This window comes from Sturnus vulgaris, chromosome 28 (assembly GCF_052056855.1).
Source record: "Sturnus vulgaris isolate bStuVul1 chromosome 28, bStuVul1.hap1, whole genome shotgun sequence".
NCBI lineage: Eukaryota > Metazoa > Chordata > Aves > Passeriformes > Sturnidae > Sturnus > Sturnus vulgaris.
The window spans coordinates 2,918,867-2,939,219 of NC_142270.1; the positions used below are offsets into that span (position 1 = coordinate 2,918,867).

Here is a 20,353-nt window from a genome sequence, read left to right on the forward strand (position 1 = left end):
TTTAGGATGGATTTGGGGGTTCCTGGTTGGATTTGGTGGTTCCTGGTTGGATCTGGGGGTTCCTGCTGGACCTGATCCCACTTTTAGGATGGATCTGGGGGTTCCTGGTTGGATCTGGGGGTTCCTGCTGGACCTGATCCCACTTTTAGGATGGATCTGGGGGTTCCTGGTTGGATCTGGGGGTTCCAGGTTGGATCTGGGGGTTCCTGCTGGAGCTGATGCCAGTTTTTGGGTGAATTTGGGGGTTCCTGGTTGGATTTGGGGGTTCCTGGTTGGATCTGGGGGTTCCTGTTGGATCTGGGGGTTCCTGCTGGAGCTGATGCCAGGTTTTGGGTGGATTTGGGGGTTCCAGGTTGGATCTGGGGGTTCCTGCTGGACCTGATCCCACTTTTAGGATGGATCTGGGGGTTCCTGTTGGATCTGGGGGTTCCTGCTGGACCTGATCCCACTTTTAGGATGGATCTGGGGGTTCCTGTTGGATCTGGGGGTTCCTGCTGGACCTGATCCCACTTTTAGGATGGATCTGGGGGTTCCTGTTGGATCTGGGGGTTCCTGCTGGACCTGATCCCACTTTTAGGATGGGTTTGGGGGTTCCTGTTGGATCTGGGGGTTCCTGCTGGAGCTGACCCCAGTTTCCCTGCAGGTGCTGGTGTCCACGGCCACGCTGGCGTGGGGAGTGAACCTGCCGGCGCACACGGTGATCATCAAGGGCACGCAGGTGTACAGCCCCGAGAAGGGGCGCTGGACCGAGCTGGGGGCGCTGGACATCCTGCAGGTGAGACCTGCCCGGCCCCAAATCCCGGGAAATGCCAGGGAAATCCCAGGGAAATGCCAGGGAAATCCCGGGTGGGGGTTTGCTCTGTGCTCCTCGATCCTCCTGCTGTCGTGGGATTGGAGGGGAGGGGGAAAAATTCCTCAAGAATTCCGTTCCCAGATCCTCCTGAGATCATCTTTCCAGAATTCCTTAGCCAGACCCATCCCAGATAATTCCTCAAGAATTCCATGCCCAGGTCCACCTGAGAGAATTCCATGCCTAAATCCTAAAATAATTCCATGCCCAGATCTTCCTGAGACAATTCCTCAAGAATTCCATGCCCAGGTCCACCTGAGAGAATTCCATGCCTAAATCCTAAAATAATTCCATGCCCAGATCTTCCTGAGACAATTCCTCAAGAATTCCATGCTCAGATCCCCCTGAGATAATTCCTGAAGAATTCCATGCCCAGATCCTCCTGAGACAATTCCTCAAGAATTCCCTACCCAGACCCATCCCAGATGTTTCCATGCCCAGATCCACCTGAGGTAATTCCTCAGGAATTCCATGCCCAGATCCACCTGAGATAATTCCTCAGGAATTCGTTGCCCAGACCCCCTAGAAATAAATCCTTGCCCAGACCCTCCTGAGACAATTCCTAAAGAATTCCATGCCCTGACTCATCCCAGGTGATTCCATGCCCAGATCCACCTGAGATCATTCTTCCAGAATTCCTTGGCCAGACTCATCCCAGATAATTCCTCAGGAATTCCATGCCCAGATCCATCTCGGATAATTCCTCAGGAATTCCATGCCCAGATCCATCTCGGATAATTCCTCAGGAATTCCATGCCCAGATCCATCTCGGATAATTCCTCAGGAATTCCATGCCCAGATCCATTTCAGATATAATTCCTCAGGAATTCCATGCCCAGATCCATTTCAGAGATAATTCCTCAGGAATTCCATGCCCAGATCCACCTCTTGACAATTCGACAGGAATTCCATGCCCAGATCCACCTCTGACAATTCCTCAGGAATTCCATGCCCAGATCCACCTCTGACAATTCCTCAGGAATTCCATGCCCAGATCCACCTCTTGACAATTCGACAGGAATTCCATGCCCAGATCCACCTCTGACAATTCCTCAGGAATTCCATGCCCAGATCCATGTCAGATACAATTCCTCAGGAATTCCATGCCCAGACCCATTCCAGATGATTCCATGCCCAGATCCCCCTGAGATAATTCCTGAGGAGTTCCCTGCCCAGACCCATCCCAGCTGATTGCTGATGCCATCCCTGAAGCATTCCACCATGGCTGAGCTGGTTTTTTTGCTGTTTGCAGATGCTGGGCCGTGCCGGGAGGCCGCAGTACGACACGAAGGGAGAGGGAATTCTGATCACTTCCCACGGGGAGCTGCAGTATTACCTGTCCCTGCTCAACCAGCAGCTGCCCATCGAGAGCCAGATGGTGGCCAAGCTGCCGGACATGCTCAACGCCGAGGCCGTGCTGGGCAACGTCCAGAACGCCAAGGTCGGCATCCCGGAATTCCCGAACCCCAGAATTCCAGAATTCCCGCTTTTCCGTGGGGATCTGTGGCCCAGGATTAGGGACCAGGGAAAGCAGATTTCCTTGGGAATTATGAACAGGAAAAGCAGATTTCTTTAGGAATTACATGCAGGAAAAGCAGATTTCTTGGGAATTAGGGACCAGGAAAAGCAGATTTCCTGGGAATTAGGGACAAGGAAAAGCAGATTTCCTTAGGAGTTACATACAGGAAAAGCAGATTTCCTGGGAATTAGGGACCAGGAAAAGCAGATTTCCTTGGGAATTATGAACAGGAAAAGCAGAATTTCCTGGGTTATTTGGAAGCAGGAAAAGCAGATTTCTTGGGAAATTCCCTGCTGAGTGAAAGGCAAAGGATTTTCCCAGAAAATTCCAGCCCAGATCCCACTGTTGTCCTGCCCTTCCCACTCCTCACTCTTTGTCCCTTTCCTGCTTCTCCAATCTGCTCGGGAACATCCAGAACGCCAAGGTCGGGATTCCAGAATTCCAGAATTCAGAAATCCCAGAATTCCAGAATTCCCGCTTTTCCGTGGGGATCTGTGGCCGTGGCTCTGCCCCTGGCTGGGCGTTTTGGGGATTGGAGGAGTTTTTGGTGTGGGAGTGGAAAATGAGGGGAAAATCCGGGGGTGTTTTAGGGTTGATTATGGAATGTTTGCCAGGAGTTGTGGGGGGAAGTGAGGAGAGGGAATTGGGCAGCAGGAAAAGCAGATTTCCTGGGAATTAGGGACCAGGAAAAGCAGATTTCCTTGGGAATTAGGGACCAGGAAAAGAAGATTTCCTGGGAAATCTGGGCACCAGGAAAAGCAGTTTTTCTGGAATGAGGAAAAGCAGCTTTCCAGGGAAATTGAGCACCAGGAAAATCAGTTTTCCCTGCGTTTTCTGGCTCTGTTTTGTGGGATTTAACCGGGATTATGCTGGATTTAATCGGGATTTAGTGGGATTTAACCAGGATTTTGCGGGATTTAACTGGGATTTTGCAGGATTTACTTGGGATTTTGCAGGAGTTATCTGGGATTTTGTGGGATTTAGCTGGGATTTTGCAGGATTTACCCAGGATTTTGCGGGATTTAACCAGGATGTGCCTGGGATTTAACTGGGATTTTGTGGGATTTACCTGGGATTTTGCAGGATTTACCCGAGATTTTACGGGATTTACCCGGGATTTTGTGGGATTTTACGGGATTTTGTGAGATTTACCCGGGATTTTGCAGGATTTACTCGGGATTTTGCGCGATTTTTCCGGGATTTTGTGGGATTTACCTGGGATTTTGCGGGATTTTTACGGGATTTTGTGGGATTTGCCCGGGATTTTTCCGGGATTTTGTGGGATTTACCCGGGATCAGCTCCCCTCCGGGGCTGCCCCGGTTCTTCCCGTCCGTGCCGGGTGTCCGTGGGGCCGCTGAGGATTTGGGAATTGCTCAGGACGCCGTGAACTGGCTGGGCTACACGTACCTGTACATCCGCATGCTGCGCTCGCCCGCGCTCTACGGCATCGGCCACGACGACCTGAAGGCCGACCCCCTCCTGGAGCAGCGGCGCCTCGACCTCGTGCACACGGCCGCCCTCATGCTCGACAAGAACAACCTGGTCAAGTACGACAAGAAAACCGGCAACTTCCAGGTGGGATGGAGGGAAAAATACGGATTGGTAGGTGGGAGGGGGAAAATGGGGATTGGTAGGTGGGAGGGGGAAAAAAAATGGGGATTGGTAGGTGGGAGGGGGAAATAGAAAGTGAATTTTTAGATGGGATGGTGAAAAAAATGGGAATTTCCCAACCATTCCCATGGTTTATCCCAATCATTCCCATGGTATCTCCTGACTGTTCCCATGGTTTATCCCAACCATTCCCATGGTATTTCCTGACTGTTGCCATGGTTTATCCCGATCATTCCCGTGGTTTATCCCGATCATTCCCGTGGTGTCTCCTGACCGTTGCCGTGGTTTATCCCGATCATTCCCGTGGTTTATCCCAACCATTGCCGTGGTTTATCCCGATCATTCCCGTGGTTTATCCCGACCATTCCCGTGGTTTATCCCGACCATTCCCGTGGTTTATCCCGATCATTCCCGTGGTTTATCCCGACCATTCCCGTGGTTTATCCCGATCATTCCCGTGGTTTATCCCGACCATTCCCGTGGTTTATCCCGATCATTCCCGTGGTTTATCCCGATCATTCCCGTGGTTTATCCCGGTCATTCCCATGCTTTATCCCGATCATTGCCGTGGTTTATCCCGATCATTCCCGTGGTTTATCCCGATCATTCCCATGGTTTATCCCGATCATTCCCTTGGTTTATCCCGATCATTCCCGTGGTTTATCCCGATCATTCCCGTGGTTTATCCCGATCATTCCCGTGGTTTCCCCTGACCGTTGCCGTGGTTTCCCGGCTGTGGCGGCAGGTGACGGAGCTGGGCCGCATCGCCAGCCATTACTACATCACCAACGAGACGGTGCAGACGTACAACCAGCTGCTGAAACCCACCCTGAGCGAGATCGAGCTCTTCCGCGTCTTCTCCCTGTCCTCCGAGTTCCGCAACATCACCGTGCGCGAGGTACGGCCAACAACTGCCACCGGCAGCGCCCAGGGACAGCAGACTGCACCCAATGGACAGCACCCGACAACAGACGGCACCCAACAGACAGCACCCAACAGCACCCAACAACAGACTGCACCCAGCAACACCCAACAACAGACTGCACCCTACAGCACCCAACAGACAGCACCCAACAGCACCCAACAACAGACTGCACCCAACAACAGACTGCACTCAACAGACAGCACCCAACACCCAACAACAGACAGCACCCAACATTAGACAGCACCCAACACCCAACAATAGACGGCACCCAACAGCCGTCACTAACAGCACCCACCCAATGACACCCGACAGCACCCAACAGACAGCACCGACAGCACCCAACAGACAGCACCCACCCAATGACATCCAACAGCACCCAACAGACAGCACCCACCCAACGACACCCAACAACACCCAACTGCAGTCATCACTCAACAGCCATTGACAGCAGCACCCAACAACACCCAACAGCCACCCCCCAGCATAACCCAACAGACAACACTCAATACCCAACAACACTCAACACCCCATACCCAACAGCCACCAACCAACACCCAACACTCAACATCTAACACTCAGCACCCAACATCCAGCACCCAGCACAGCCAACAACCAAGATTCAACATCCAACATCAACCATCCAACACCCAACTCCAACAGCCACACCCAGCACCCAACAGCCATCAGTCAACACTCATCAACACCCAGCTCCAACAGCCAACACCCAACAGCTGCACCCAGCAACAGCCAACACCCAGTGACCAACAGCCCCAAACCAACACCCAACACCAACCAACAACCAGCACCAATACCCAATAAAATCTCAGGATGGGGATCCATAATTTCAGGATGCACATCTGTAAGTTCAGGCTGTGCATCCTTAAGATTTCAGGGTGTGCATCCAAAGCTGCCTTTCCTCACGGATATCCAGAGCAGTTGGGTTTAGTTCCTTCAGGAGCTGGAATTCCCTCCACCCCAGTCATGGATTCAGCTCTCTTGGAGGGAATTTCTGCTTGGAGAGATTCCAGACCCTTTCCCAACTCCCCGAGAATCTCCCAGTTCAGGCAGGGAAAGTGTTTGGACAAATTCTTGGAGAGAGATTTTTGGGAAAAATCAGGAAAAGCTGGAATTTGTGGGTGCTGCAGAGCCATTCCAGAGGGATCATCCCACCCTCCATCCCTGTTTTCCCCCCAGGAGGAGAAGCTGGAGCTGCAGAAGCTTCTGGAACGAGTCCCCATCCCAGTGAAGGAGAGCATCGAGGAGCCCAGTGCCAAGGTGAGCCCTGCTGGGAATTCCTGCTGGGAATTCTGCTCCCTTCCCTCTCTGGGGTGTCCTGGCTGGGGCTGGGAGGCTCCCAGGGATCTGGGAGATCTGTGGGATTGGTGAGAGGCTGGAAAAGAGGGGTGGGAGAAGGGAGTTGGGAGCCAGGAAAAGCAGATTTCCTGGGATATTTGGAACCAGAAAAGCAACTTTTTATTTGGAAATTGGGCACTGTGAAAAGCAATTTTTCCAGGAAAATGGGAACCAGGGAAAACAGCTTTCCTGGGAAATTAAAGGCAAGGAAAAGCAGCTTTTCTGGGGAATTTGGAATGAAGGAAAGCAGCTTTTCTCAGAAATTTGGAACAAGGAAAAGCAGATTTCCTTGGGAATTATGTACTGGAAAAGCAGCTTTTCTGGGAATTTGGAATGAAGAAAAGCAGCTTTTCTCAAAAATTTGGGGCAAGGAAAAGCAGATTTCCTGGGGAATTTGGAAATAGGAAAAGCAGCTTTTCTCAGAAATTTGGGGCAAGGAAAAGCAGGTTTCCTTGGGAATTATGTACAGGAAAAGCAGCTTTCCTGGGGAATTAGGAGTAAGGAAAAACAGCTTTTCTGGGAATTTGGAATGAAGGAAAGCAGCTTTCCTTGGGAATTACGTACAGGAAAATCAGTTTTCCTTGGGAATTAAGCACCAGGCAAAGCAGTTTTTCTGGGATATTCCCTGAGAGCTTTTCCATTGTCATTCCCAGATCAATGTCCTGCTCCAGGCCTTCATCTCCCAGCTGAAGCTGGAGGGATTCGCCCTCATGGCTGACATGGTCTACGTCACCCAGGTGAGCTGGAATTCCCTTGGAATTCCCAGTGGGATTGGCCCACAAAGGCTGGATTTGAAAAGCTGGGAATCAGCTGCTCCATTCTGGCCAGGACATGGCTGTTCCCACCACAGAAATTGAGGTTTTGGGCAAAAATTCCCCCTGGGAATCACAACTGGGAGTCTCAGGAAGCACTGGGTGGGAATGGGGTCCTCAAGGGAGCTCCCAGTTTGTTTCCCAGTAATTCCATGTGGGAAGGTGGCAGCAGGGCCTGGGAATTTGGGAATCAACAGCTGCTCCATTCTGGCTGGGACACAGCCATTCCCACCTCAGAAATCGAGGTTTTGGGCAAAAATTCCCCCCTGGGAATCAAAACTGGGAATGTCAGGAAGCTCCGGGTAGAAATGGGAGCTCCAAGTTTGTGTCCCAGTAATTCCATGTGGGAAAATAGCAGCTGGGCCTGGAAATCTGGGAATTTGAGAATCAACAGCTGCTCCTCTCTGAGGTGTTTGGGGTGGAAAATCGTGAATTATCATTTTGTGCTTGAAAAGGAAAGACAGGAAAAGGTTTGGAATGACAGGATAAGAGGAAATGGCTTCGTGGGGGAAAGTGGGGATTTGGATGGGATTTTGGGAAGGGGCTGGGATCCCTGGGAGTGCCCAAGGCCAGGCTGGTGCCCCCTGGGATTGTGCAAGGTGTACAGAGTGGGAATGGGATGGGATTGAAGGTGTCTCCCAACCCAAATCATTCTGGGATTCCACGTGCAGGTTTAGATGGGATTTTGGGAAGGAATTCCTCCTTTTGGGGTGGGGAGGGGCTGAGATGGAATTCCCAGAGGACCTGGGATCCCTGGGAGTGCCCAAGGCCAGGTTTAACCACCTGGGACAGTGGAAAGTGTGGGACCCATGGTGGGACTGGGTAATGTTGGGGTCCCTGCCACCCCAAACCATTCCAGGATTCCATGTGGAGATTTAGATGGGATTTTGGGAAGGAATCCTTCCCTGTGAGGGTGTGAGGGGCTGGGATGGAATTCCCAGAGAATCTGTGGCTGTTCCAGCCCTGGAAATGTCCAAGGCCAGGTCGGAGTCACCTGGACCTATGGAAAGGTGGGAATGGGATGGGATTTTAAACCTCTCCCACCCCAAATCCATCCAGGATTCCATGTGAAGATTTAGGTGGGATTTAAGGAAGGAATTCCTCTCTGTGAGGGACTGGGATGGAATTCCCAGAGCAGCTGGGGTCCCTGGAAGTGTCCAAGGCCAGGCTGGCCAGGCTCCAGTGGTCACTGTGGGGTGGAGCTGGTTGGGATTTCTGGTCATTCCCACCCCAAACTACTCTGGGATTCCATGTGGAGATTCAGGTGGGATTTTGGGAAGGAATTCCTCCCTGGGAGAGGCTGGGATGGAATTCCCAGAGCAGCTGGGATCCCTGGAAACGCCCCACGCCGAGTGGGGTGGCAGCAGCTGGGCTGACACCGGTTGGGATTTTGGGTCCTTCCCACACCAAAGCCCTGCAGGCTGGCCCGGGGTGAGGGGTTGGGGATTTGGGAATGGCTGGGACGTGGCCCCAGCCCGTGTCCCTGTGCTGCAGTCGGCCGGGAGGCTGATGAGAGCCATCTTTGAGATTGTCCTGAACCGCGGCTGGGCCCAGCTCACCGACAAGACCCTCAACCTCTGCAAGATGATCGACAAGCGCATGTGAGTGCTGAGCCCCCAAATCCCCTGAGCCCACAGATCCCCAAATCCCCTGAGCCCACAGATCCCCAAATCCCCGTGTCCCCTGAGCCCCCAAATCCCCGTGTCCCCTGAGCCCACAAATCCCCAAATCCCCTGAGCCCACAAATCCCCAAATCCCCAAATCCCCTGAGCCCACAAATCCCCAAATGCCCAAATCCCCTGAGCCCACAAATCCCCAAATCCCCTGAGCCCACAAATCCCCAAATCCCCAAATCCCCTGAGCCCTCAAATCCCCAAATCCCCTGAGCCCACAAATCCCCAAATCCCCAAATCCCCTGAGCCCTCAAATCCCCAAATGCCCAAATCCCCTGAGCCCACAAATCCCCAAATCCCCTGAGCCCCTGAGCCCACAAATCCCCAAATGCCCAAATCCCCTGAGCCCACAAATCCCCAAATGCCCAAATCCCCTGAGCCCACAAATCCTCAAATCCCCTGAGCCCACAAATCCCCAAATGCCCAAATCCCCTGAGCCCGCAAATCCCCAAATCCCCGTGTCCCCTGAGCCCACAAATCCCCAAATGCCCAAATCCCCTGAGCCCACAAATCCCCAAATGCCCAAATCCCCTGAGCCCACAGATCCCCAAATGCCCAAATGCCCTGAGCCCACAAATCCCCAAATGCCCAAATCCCCTGAGCCCACAGATCCCCAAATGCCCAAATGCCCGTGTCCCCTGAGCCCCTGCACTGTCCCCACAGGTGGCAGTCCATGTGTCCCCTGCGCCAGTTCAAGAAGCTGCCCGAGGAGGTGGTGAAGAAGATCGAGAAGAAGAATTTCCCCTTCGAGCGCCTCTACGACCTCAACCACAACGAGATCGGTGCTGAAACGGGGAGGAATCCCCCAGAGCTGGGCTGGGGAGGGACTCGGGGTTGTGGCACGGGAAAATCCCCCAAATCTGGGCTAAAATCCCCCAAATCCGGGCTAAAATCCCCCAAATCTGGGCTAAAATCCCCCAAATCCGGGCTAAAATCCCCCAAATCTGGGCTAAAATCCCCCAAATCTGGGTTAAAATCCCCCAAATCTGGGCTAAAATCCCCCAAATCTGGGCTAAAATCCCCCAAATCTGGGCTAAAATCCCCCAAATCTGGGCTAAAATCTCCCAAATCTGGGCTAAAATCCCCCAAATCTGGGTTAAAATCTCCCAAATCTGGGCTAAAATCCCCCAAATCTGGGTTAAAATCCCCCAAATCTGGGCTAAAATCCCCCAAATCTGGGCTAAAATCTCCCAAATGTGGGCTAAAATCCCCCAAATCTGGGCTAAAATCCCCCAAATCTGGGCTAAAATCCCCCAAATCTGAGATGGGGAGGGATTCTGGATTGTGGCATGGGAAAATCCCCCAAATCTGGATTAAAAGGCCCCAAATCCAGGCTTAAATCTCCCAAAACTGGGATGGAGAGGGATTCACGATCATGGCACAGGAAAATCCCCCAAATCTGGGCTAAAATCCCCTGAATCTGAGTTAAAATCCCCCACATCCAGGATGGGGAGTGACTCGGGATTGTGGTACAGGAAAACCCCCCAAATCCAGGTTAAAATCCCCTGAATCCGGGTTAAAATCCCCCAAATCTGGGCTAAAATCCCCCAAATCCAGGTTGGAATCCCCCAAATCTGGCATGGGGAGGGATTCGGGATTGTGGTATGGGAAAATTCCCTGAATCTGGGTTAAAATCCCTCAAATCAGGGTTTAAATCCTCTGAATCCAGGCTGAAATCCCCCAAATCCAGGCTAAAATCCCCCAAATTCAGCTTAAAATCCCCAGAATCCAGGTGAAAATCCCCCAAATCGGGGCTAAAATCCTCCAAATCCAGGCTAAAATCCCCCAAATTTCTCCAGGATATTCCCTCAGAAATGGGGGAATTTCTCCCTCATTTTCCTTCAGAAATGGGGGAATTTCTGCTGGATTTTGTCTCAGAAATTGAGGAATTTCTCCAGGATTTTCTCTGGAAAAAAATGGGGAATTTCTCCCAGATTTCTCATCAGAAATTTGGCATTTCCCTCAGAAATGTGAGGATTTCTCCCAGAGTTTCCCTCAGAAACGGGGGAATTTCTCCAAGATATCCCCTCAGAAATGGGGAAATTTCTGCAGGATTTTCCCTCAGAAACTGGGGCATTTCTCCCAGATTTTGCTTAAGAAATGGAGGAATTTTTGCCAGATTTTCACTCAGACATTGGGGAATTTCACTCAGAATTGAGGAGAATTGCTCCACGATTTTCTCTGGAGAAAAAGGGGAATTTCTGCAGGAATTTATCTCAGAAATCGGGGAATTTCTCCCAGATTTTCCCTCAGAAATTGGGAATTCCTCCAGGATTTCCCCTCAAAAATAGGGAAATTTCCCCAGGAATTTCACTCAGAAATTGGGGAATTTCTCCCGGATTTCCCTTCAGAAATGGGGGAATTCCTCCAGGATATCCCCTCAGAAATACGGGAATTTCAGAAATGGGGAAATTTCTGCAGGTTTTTCCCTCAGAAATGAGGAAATTTCTCCTGGATTTTTTTTCAGAAGTGGGGGAATTTCACTCAGAAATTGGGGAATTTCTCCCGGATTTTCCATCAGAAATGTGGGAATTCCCCTCAGAAGTGTGGGAATCTCACTCAGAAATGTAGGAATTTCCCTCAGAAATGGGAGAATTTCCCTCAGAAACGGGAGACTTTCCTCAGAAATGGGTGAATTCCCCTCAGAAATGGGGGAATTTCCCTCAGAAACGGGAGAATTTCCCTCAGAAACGGGAGAATTTCCTCAGAAATGGGAGAATTCCCCTCAGAAATGGGTGAATTCCCCTCAGAAATGGGTGAATTCCCCTCAGAAATGGGAGAATTTCCTCAGAAATGGGTGAATTTCCCTCAGAAATGGGTGAATTCCCCTCAGAAATGGGTGAATTCCCCTCAGAAATGGGAGAATTTCCTCAGAAATGGGTGAATTTCCCTCAGAAATGGGTGAATTCCCCTCAGAAATGTGAGAATTTCCTCAGAAATGTGGGAATTCCCCTCAGAAATGGGTGAATTCCCCTCAGAAGTGTGAGAATTCCTGCAGGGATCTGTGTCTGTGGGGATCCCCCCCCAGCCCTCTCCATTTGGAACATTCCCTGAGCAGTGCCGTTCCTTTGCTCGCCCTCAGGGGAGCTCATCCGCATGCCCAAGATGGGCAAGACCATCCACAAGTACGTGCACCTGTTCCCCAAGCTGGAGCTGTCCGTGCACCTGCAGCCCATCACGCGCTCCACGCTCAAGGTGGAGCTCACCATCGCACCCGACTTCCAGTGGGACGAGAAGGTGACAGGGCAGCACCCCGACATGGTGGCCAGGGGGGGAAATGGGAGGGGAATGGGGGATTGGGAGGGGAAATGGGGGATTGGGAGGGGAAATGGGGAATTGGGAGGGGGAATGGGGAATTGGGAGGGGGAATGGGGAATTGGGAGGGGGAATGGGGAATTGGGAGGGGAAATGGGGAATTGGGAGGGGAAATGGGGGATTGGGAGGGGGAATGGGGGATTGGGAGGGGGAATGGGGGATTGGGAGGGGAAATGGGGGATTGGGAGGGGAAATGGGGGATTGGGAGGGGGAATGGGAGAAGGTGCGAGGGGAGCACCGGGACATGGCGGATGGGGGGGAAATGGGAGGGGAAATGGGGAATATGGGATGGGGAGAGGGAATTGTGAGGGGAAATGGGGAATTGTGAGGGGGAATGGGGGATTGGGAGGGGGAAGTGGGGAATTGTGGGATGAGATAGGGAATTGTGAGGGGAAATGGGAGAAGGTCGGAGGGCAGCACCGGGACATGGCGGCCGGGGGGGAATTGGGAGGGGGAATGGGGAATTGTGAGGGGAAATGGAGAATTGTGAGGGGAAATGGTAGAAAGTGCAAGGGGAGCGCCGGGGCATGGCAGCCGGGGAGGGAACTGTGAGGGGAAATGGGGAATATGGGGGTGGGGAGAGGGAATTGGGAGGGGAAATAGGAAATATGGGATGGGGAGAGGGAATTGGGAGGGGGAATGGGGAATTGTGAGGGGAAATGGGGAATATGGGGGTGAGGAAAGGGAATTGTGAGGGGCAATATGGGATGGGAGAGGGAACTGTGGGATGAGAGAGGGAATTGTGAGGGGGAATATGAGGAATAAGAGGTTAGGAGTGGGAATTGTGAGGGGGAATGGGGAATATGGGATGAGAGAGGGAATTGTGAGGGGAAATGGGAAAAGGTGCAAGGGCAGCACCGGGACACGGCGGCTGAGGGGGAATTGTGAAGGGAAATGGGGAATATGGGACTGGGGAGAGGGAATTGTGAGGGGAAATGGGGAATATGGGACTGGGGAGAGGGAATTGTGAGGGGAAATGAATTGTGGGATGAGAGAGGGAATTATGAGGGGAAATGGGGAATATGGGGGTGAGGGTAGGAACTGTGAGAGAATATGGGGAGTTCTGGTGGTGAGGAGTGGGAAAATAGGAGGGAAAATGGGGAATTTTGAGACGAGTGTGGGAATCGTGAGGGGAAATGGAGAGTGCTGGGAGTGTGAATTGTGAGGGGAGATGGGGGAATATGGGAGTGAGAAATTAATGAGGGAAAATGGGGAATTCTGGCATTGGGGTTTGGGAATTGTGAGGGAAAATGGAAAATTCTGGGGGTGGGGTTTGCAAATCTTGATGGAAAAATGGGAATTTTGGGGCTGGGATGTGAAAATCATGGAGAGAAAATTTCCTGACTGGGGGGAAAACCAGAAAATCTGAGGTTCAATCATAAAAATCAGGAGAGAAAACACAAACCTGGGATGAAAAGAAGCCATTTTGGGGCCGAAACACTTGGAATTGTCAGGGCTGGGACAGGAAATTGAGAATTTTCCCTTTTTTTTTTTTTTTTTTTTTAAATCCCAGGTTCATGGCTCCTCTGAGGCTTTCTGGATCCTGGTGGAGGATGTGGACAGTGAGGTGATCCTGCACCACGAATATTTCCTGCTCAAGGCCAAATATGCCCAGGACGAGCACCTGGTGACATTTTTTGTGCCCGTCTTCGAGCCCCTGCCCCCCCAGTATTTCATCAGGGTGGTGTCAGACCGCTGGCTCTGTGAGTGCCCCTTCTCCTGGGCTTTATTCCTGGTTTTTGTGGGGTTTATTCTGGGTTTTCTGGCTCTGGGAGTGCCCCTTCTCCTGGGCTTTATTCCTGGTTTTTGTGGGGTTTATTCTGGGTTTGATGGCTCTGTGAGTGCCCCTTTTCCTGAGATTTATTCCTATTTTTTGTGGAGTTTATTCTGGGTTTGATGGCTCTTTGAGTGCCCCTTTTCCTGGGCTTTATTCCTATTTTTCGTGGGGTTTATTCTGGGTTTGATGGCTCTGGGAATGCCCCTTTTCCTCGGGTTTATTCCTATTTTTTTCATGGGATTTATTACTATTTTTCATGGGACTTATTCTGGGTTTTCTGGCTCTCTGAGTGCTCCTTTTCCTGGAGTTTATTCCTCTTTTTTCATGGGATTTATTCTGGGTTTTATGGCTCTGGGAATGCTCCTTTTTTTGGGGGAGAATCCTCTGCATTCCAGGGGAAAACTTCCAAGAATCCAAGTGGCGGCAGAGCTTTGGGATCCCTGGTCTGTCCCCTATTCCCAGAGCTTTGGAATCTGTTTTTTCTCCCCTCTCCCAAACCTTTGGGATCCACTTTCCATCCCCTTTCCCAAACCTTTGGAATCTCTTTTTTATCCCTTTTCTCAGAGCTTTGGAATCTGTTTCTTATCCCTTTTCCCAGTCCTTTGGGATCTGTTTTTATCTTTTCTCCCAAACCTTTGGGATCTGTTTTTTATCCCTTCTCCCAAAGCTTTGGAATCTGTTGTTTTCATTCCTTCTCCCAGAACTTTGGGATCTGTTTTTTATTCCCTCTCCCAGAGCTTTGGGATCCATGGTTTATCTCCCTTTTCTTGGGGGAAAATCTTCTGGAATCCAGGGAAAAACCTCCAGGAATCAAAGTGGCAGCAGAGTTTTGGGATTCTGGGTTTGTCCCCTCTCCCAAACCTTTGGAATTTGGTTTTTATCCCCTCTCCCAGAGCCTTGGGATCTGTTTTTTATCCCTTCTCTCAGAGCTTTGGGATCTGTTTTTATCCCCTCTCCCAAACCTTTGGAATCTCTTTTTTATCCTTTCTCTCCCAAACCTTTGGGATCTGTTTTTTATCGCCTCTCCCAAACCTTTGGGATCCACTTTCCATCCCCTTTCCCAAACCTTTGAAATCCCTTTTTTATCTCCTCTCCCAAACCTTTGGGATCTGTTTTTATCCCCTCTCCCAAACCTTCGGGATCCATTCCCACCCCCTTTCCCCTCTTCCACCCCCATAACCCTGTCCCCCCGTCCCTCTGTGTGTCTCCCTCCCCGTGGATCCCAAACCCCGTCTCTCCTCGTCACTCCTCGTCTCTCCTCGTCACTCCTCGTCTCTCCTCGTCTCTCCTCCTCACTCCTCGTCTCTCCTCGTCTCTCCTCGTCACTCCTCGTCTCTCCTCGTCTCTCCTCGTCTCTCCTCGTCACTCCTCGTCACTCCTCGTCTCTCCTCGTCACTCCTCGTCTCTCCTCGTCTCTCCTCGTCTCTCCTCGTCTCTCCTCGTCTCTCCTCGTCACTCCTCGTCTCTCCTCGTCTCTCCTCGTCACTCCTCGTCACTCCTCGTCACTCCTCGTCACTCCTCGTCTCTCCTCGTCTCTCCTCGTCTCTCCTCGTCACTCCTCGTCACTCCTCGTCTCTCCTCGTCTCTCCTCGTCTCTCCTCCTCACTCCTCCTCACTCCTCGTGTCTCCTTGTCCCTCAGCGTGTGAGACGCAGCTGCCGGTGTCGTTCCGTCACCTCATCCTGCCCGAGAAGTACCCGCCCCCCACGGAGCTGCTGGACCTGCAGCCGCTGCCGGTGTCAGCGCTGCGCAACAGCGCCTTCGAGAGCCTCTACCAGGACAAGTTCCCCTTCTTCAACCCCATCCAGACACAGGGTGAGCCAGCGCCCCCCGGGGGGGGATGCCTGTGCTTTCAACTGTTCCTGTTCTCCTTGGGTGTGCTTTTCTGATGTGCTGGGGTGAGGAACACAAACCAGTCCTGTTCTAGTTAAGAACTCAAGGACACTTTCTCCAAACTTCAGGCCCTGAGCACAAACTACATGGAAAGGTGGAGAGTGCGTTCATGCAAATGAACCAGAACCTATAAAAGTGTGAGATTTTGTGACCAGCCCCCTCCTTTCCTTCCATTTTGGAGCCATCCAGGCAGGGGCCACCACTGTGGCACTGACATTGCTGGGGTGTGGCTATGGTAGGCTTTTCGTGGGCCTCACAGTAAATACCCATTTTATTCCCTTAACTCTGTGTGCAGCCTCTGCTCCAGCTCCTCAGGGCATCGTGGGCACCTGGCTGGCTGCCAGGCCCAGCTAAACCTCCTGGCAGGGTTTGTCCAGTCTGGCTGTGTCTTAGTTTAGGACAAATTTGGGAGGAAACCTGGGAATGAGGTCCCTCTAGGAAAAAAAAAAAAAAATAAAAGATTCCAAGCAGTCCTTTCCCCAGTCGGTTCAGGGGGAGAAAGAAAAAAAATTTGAGACAAGTGGAAAAAAAACCAAAACTGTTTATTTAACAGGCAACACACCTTCCAGCACAACAATGAACAATATCAAACAGCAAAACCTCTCGCTGTTGCCAAGAGATGACAGATTTAGAAGAGTTCTTTCCGTGGCTGCCCGGCTCACTCAGGCTCTTCTCAGCCCCTCCTGTGCTGGGGAATGCCCAGGCCACGCCCGGGGGGCCACAGGTGTGAGCTCCCGGTGCTCTTCTGGGTTTTCAGTCCAGAGCAGGTTCAAACAGCCCCAGGAAAACAGAAAGAGGGAAAAAAAAACAATCCAGGGGGCTTCTCTGCCTCAGCTAGCCAGAAAAGTAACCAAGAGCAAAGGAGAGCTCTCTCTTGCTGTGCAGTGCAGACAGCACAGTCTGTGTGCAGGGACGGGGGGCAGCAGTGCAGTCTCTGAGAACAAATTCTGCACTTCGTCTTCCCCCCCTTTCACTCCTGGAACCAGTCTTAAAATTGCAGAATTGAATATTCAACACCAACAGAACAGACCATTTGGGGATACAGGCAGCATACAGTCACCCTAAGACAGGCTGATGGGTGGAGAGGCTCTGGGAACTCCTGAGCAATGAGAGTTGTAAAGTGGGTTTGGGTTTATTCAGCTGAGCTGCAGGGAGCAGAAAACACAGAAGAAACTCTCCCTGCATGCTCAGAACAAACCCCTTGGAAAACCAGAGCTTAGAGATAAGAAATGGCTGTGAAATGACAAATACAAAAGGAATTCAGCTTTCTCGCCTTTTAGACCCTCTTATCTATCTCCAATATTAGTGATTCATTTTCTTTTTGAATGTAAAATCCCTCAGGGATTGGTCAGAAAGTAGAATTCCTTTGGTAATTGGTGCAAACTGTAAAACCCTCAAAAGATATAAAAACCCCTGTAAAACCCTAACCACTGTATATGTAGATAGGATGCCTTCATAGACCATGGATTTGTGCCTCTCTGCATATCCCAGTCTCTCCACCCCGCTGGTCTGAGAGCTCCCCACGAGCCAGAATTCCATCTGGGCAAGGCTGGGGAATGTGCTCTGTCCCCAGGGATCCCAAAGGGACCCCAAAACCCAGCCAGAGACACAGGGAAAGCATGCACCCCAAAACTTCACACTGCTGCTCTGTTTATTCCCTGAAAGCCTAGGATTACACAGCAAACCTAATACATATTCATGTTCTTATCCCACCGGGATTTCCTGGGATTTGGGATCTGTGCATTATCTCATCCCAAAATTTTGGGATCTGTGGTTTATCCTATGCCAGAATTTTGGGATCTGTGGTTTATTCTGTCCCAGAATTTTGGGATCCTTCCATGGATTATCCCCTGTTACCAGAGTTTTGGGATCCATGGTTTATCCCTCATTTCCAGAGTTTTGGGATCTGTGGTTTCTGCCCTATTCCCAGAGTTTTGGGATCCATGCTTTGTTCCTTCTCTCCCTGGGGAATAAACCCAGACTAAAATTCCCACAAGAGCCTTTCCTGGAGCTCCTGCTTCCCAGGCAGGGTCCAGGCCGTGTCTCCCCATCCCATCCCCAGAATTCCATGGAGATTTTCCCTGGAGTGGGGAATTGGGACCTCCTGTGACAACCTGGACTTTGTTTTCCTGGGGCAATCCCAGTCTGAAATTCCCTAAATTCCCTTTCCTGGAGCTCCTCTCAATCAGGCTTGGATCTGGGCTGTGTTTCCCATCCCATTCCTGCAGAATTCCACAGGGAATTCTCACAAAATTTGGGAATTTACGGCTCCTTTAACAGTTTGTTCCTCTGTAAATCCCAGTTTGCAATTCCCTAAATTCCCTTTCCTGGAATTCTTCTTGCTCAGGCTTGGATCTTGGAATCCATTCCTGGATTTTTGCCAGAAATCCACCGGGAATTCTCACTGAAATTGGGAATTCACTGCTTTTAACAGTTCCTTTCCTCCATAAATTCCAGTCTGCAATTCCCTAAATTCCCTTTCCTGGAGCTCCTCCCACTCAGGCTTGGATCTGGGCTGTGTTTCCCATCCCATTCCTGGATTTTTGCCAGAAATCCACAGGGAATTCTCACTGAAATTGGGAATTCACAGCTCCTTTAAGAGTTTTTTCCTCTGTAAATCTCAGTCTGAAATTCCCTAAGCTCCCTTTCCTGCAGCTCCTCTCACTCAGGCTTGGATCTGGGCCGTGATTTCCATCCCATTCCTGGATTTTTGCCAGCAGTCCACAGGGAATTCTCACTAAAATTGGGAATTCACAGCTTGTAACGGTTCCTTTCCTCCATAAACCCCAGTCTGAAATTCCTTAAATTCCCTTTCCTGGAGCTTCTCTCACTCAGGCTTGGATCTGGGCCGTGTTTCCCATCCCATTCCTGCAGAAATCCACAGGGAATTCTCACTAAAATTGGGAATTCACAGCTCGTAACGGTTCCTTTCCTCCATAAACCCCAGCCTGCAATTCCCTAAATTCCCTTTCCTGCATCTCCTCCCTCTCAGGCCACTCTCCCCTACCCCATTCCCCAATTTATTTTTTTCCTCCCCTTTCCCCCCAGTGTTCAACACGGTTTACAACAGCGACGACAACGTTTTCGTGGGCGCGCCCACGGGCAGCGGGAAGACGATCTGCGCGGAATTCGCCATCCTCAGGATGCTCCTCCAGAACTCCGAGGGTCGCTGCGTCTACATCACCCCCATGGAGGCCCTGGCCGAGCAGGTGACCCCCCCAGGAATTCCCTGGGAAGGGCAATTCCCACCTGCAGCCCCCCCCCCCCCCCCACAACGTTGCCCTGGGATGAGCTGGGGGTTTGTTGGTCCTGGCGGCTGCTCGGGGAGGGGCGGGCGGAGCCGGGAGGGAATCGTGGGGATTTGGGGATTCAGGGAAACTGGAAGTGGGGCTGGGGGAGCTCCCCTGGAATTTGGGGGGAATTGCTCCAATTTGCAGGAAATTTGGTGGGAGTTGCCCCAATTTGCAGGAAATTCGGTGGGAATTGCCAGAATTTGGAGGGAATTGCCCCATTTTGAGTGAAATAGGAGGAGAATTTGGCGGGAATTGCTCCAATTTGGAGGGAATTTAGTGGGAATTGCCTGAATTTGGCTGGAATTGCCCAAATTTGGCTGGAATTGACTGAATTTGAGTGAAATACGAGGAGAATTTGGTGGGAATTGCTCCAATTTGGAAGGAATTTGGTGGGAATTGCCTGAATTTGGCTGGAATTGCCCCAATTTGAGGGGAATAGGTGGAGAATTCAGTGGGAATTGCCCCAATCTGAGGGGAATTTGGTGGGAATTGATCCAATTTTGAGGAAATTTGGTGGGAATTGCCTGAGTTTGGAGGGAATTGCCCCAATTTGAGGGGAATTTGGTGGGAATTGCTCCAATTTTGGGGGAATTTGGTGGAAATGTACTCCAATTTTGAGGGAATTTAGTGGGAATTGACTGAATTTGGCTGGAATTGACCGAATTTGAGTGAAATAGGAGGAGAATTTGGTGGGAATTGCTCCAATTTTGAGAGGAGTTTGGTGGGAATTGCCTGAATTTGGTGGGAATTGCCCCAGTTTGAGGGGAATAGGAGGAGAATTTGGTGGGAATTGCCCCAATTGGGTGGAAATTGCCTCAATATGCAGGAAATTTGGTGGGAATTACCTGAGTTTGGAGGGAATTGCCCCAGTTTGAGGGGAATTTGGTGGGAATTGCTCCAATTTTGAGGGAAATAGGAGGAGAATTTGGTGGGACTTGCTCCAATTTGAGGGGAATTCGGTGGGAATTGCCCCAGTTTGCAGGAAATTTGGTGGGAATTGCCCCCATTTGAGGGGAATAGGAGGAGAGTTTTGGTGGGAATTGCTCCAATTTTGAGGGAATTTGGTGGGAATTGCCCCAATTTGAGTGAAATATGAGGGAAATTTGGTTGGAATTTCTCCAATTTTGAGGGTATTTGGTGGGAATTGCTCCAGTTTTGATGGAATTTGGTGGGAATTGACTGAATTTAGAGGGAATTGTCCCAGTTTGAGGGGAATTTAGTGGGAACTGCCCCATTTTGTGGATCACACCCCTGCTCCTGTGTGAATTCCAGATAAATCCATTTGGAACAGCTCTGATCCGAGCCCAATCCCCACTTCCCTGTGCCCCAATC

General features: G+C 51.0%; 1 protein-coding gene across 1 annotated transcript in view; it reads left to right on the forward strand.

Moving 5' to 3' along the window:
- Positions 1–20,353, forward strand: part of SNRNP200 (small nuclear ribonucleoprotein U5 subunit 200) — a 72,264-nt gene that overhangs the window by 34,394 nt on the left and 17,517 nt on the right. The window contains exons 19-30 of the mRNA XM_088179827.1: positions 644–775; positions 2,103–2,291; positions 3,748–3,945; positions 4,727–4,879; positions 6,101–6,181; positions 6,913–6,996; positions 8,566–8,672; positions 9,408–9,526; positions 11,827–11,981; positions 13,573–13,762; positions 15,477–15,650; positions 18,777–18,937. Of these exons, the coding sequence (XP_088035953.1) occupies positions 644–775; positions 2,103–2,291; positions 3,748–3,945; positions 4,727–4,879; positions 6,101–6,181; positions 6,913–6,996; positions 8,566–8,672; positions 9,408–9,526; positions 11,827–11,981; positions 13,573–13,762; positions 15,477–15,650; positions 18,777–18,937 (1,743 nt within the window). The remainder of the gene's footprint in view (positions 1–643; positions 776–2,102; positions 2,292–3,747; positions 3,946–4,726; positions 4,880–6,100; positions 6,182–6,912; positions 6,997–8,565; positions 8,673–9,407; positions 9,527–11,826; positions 11,982–13,572; positions 13,763–15,476; positions 15,651–18,776; positions 18,938–20,353) is intronic.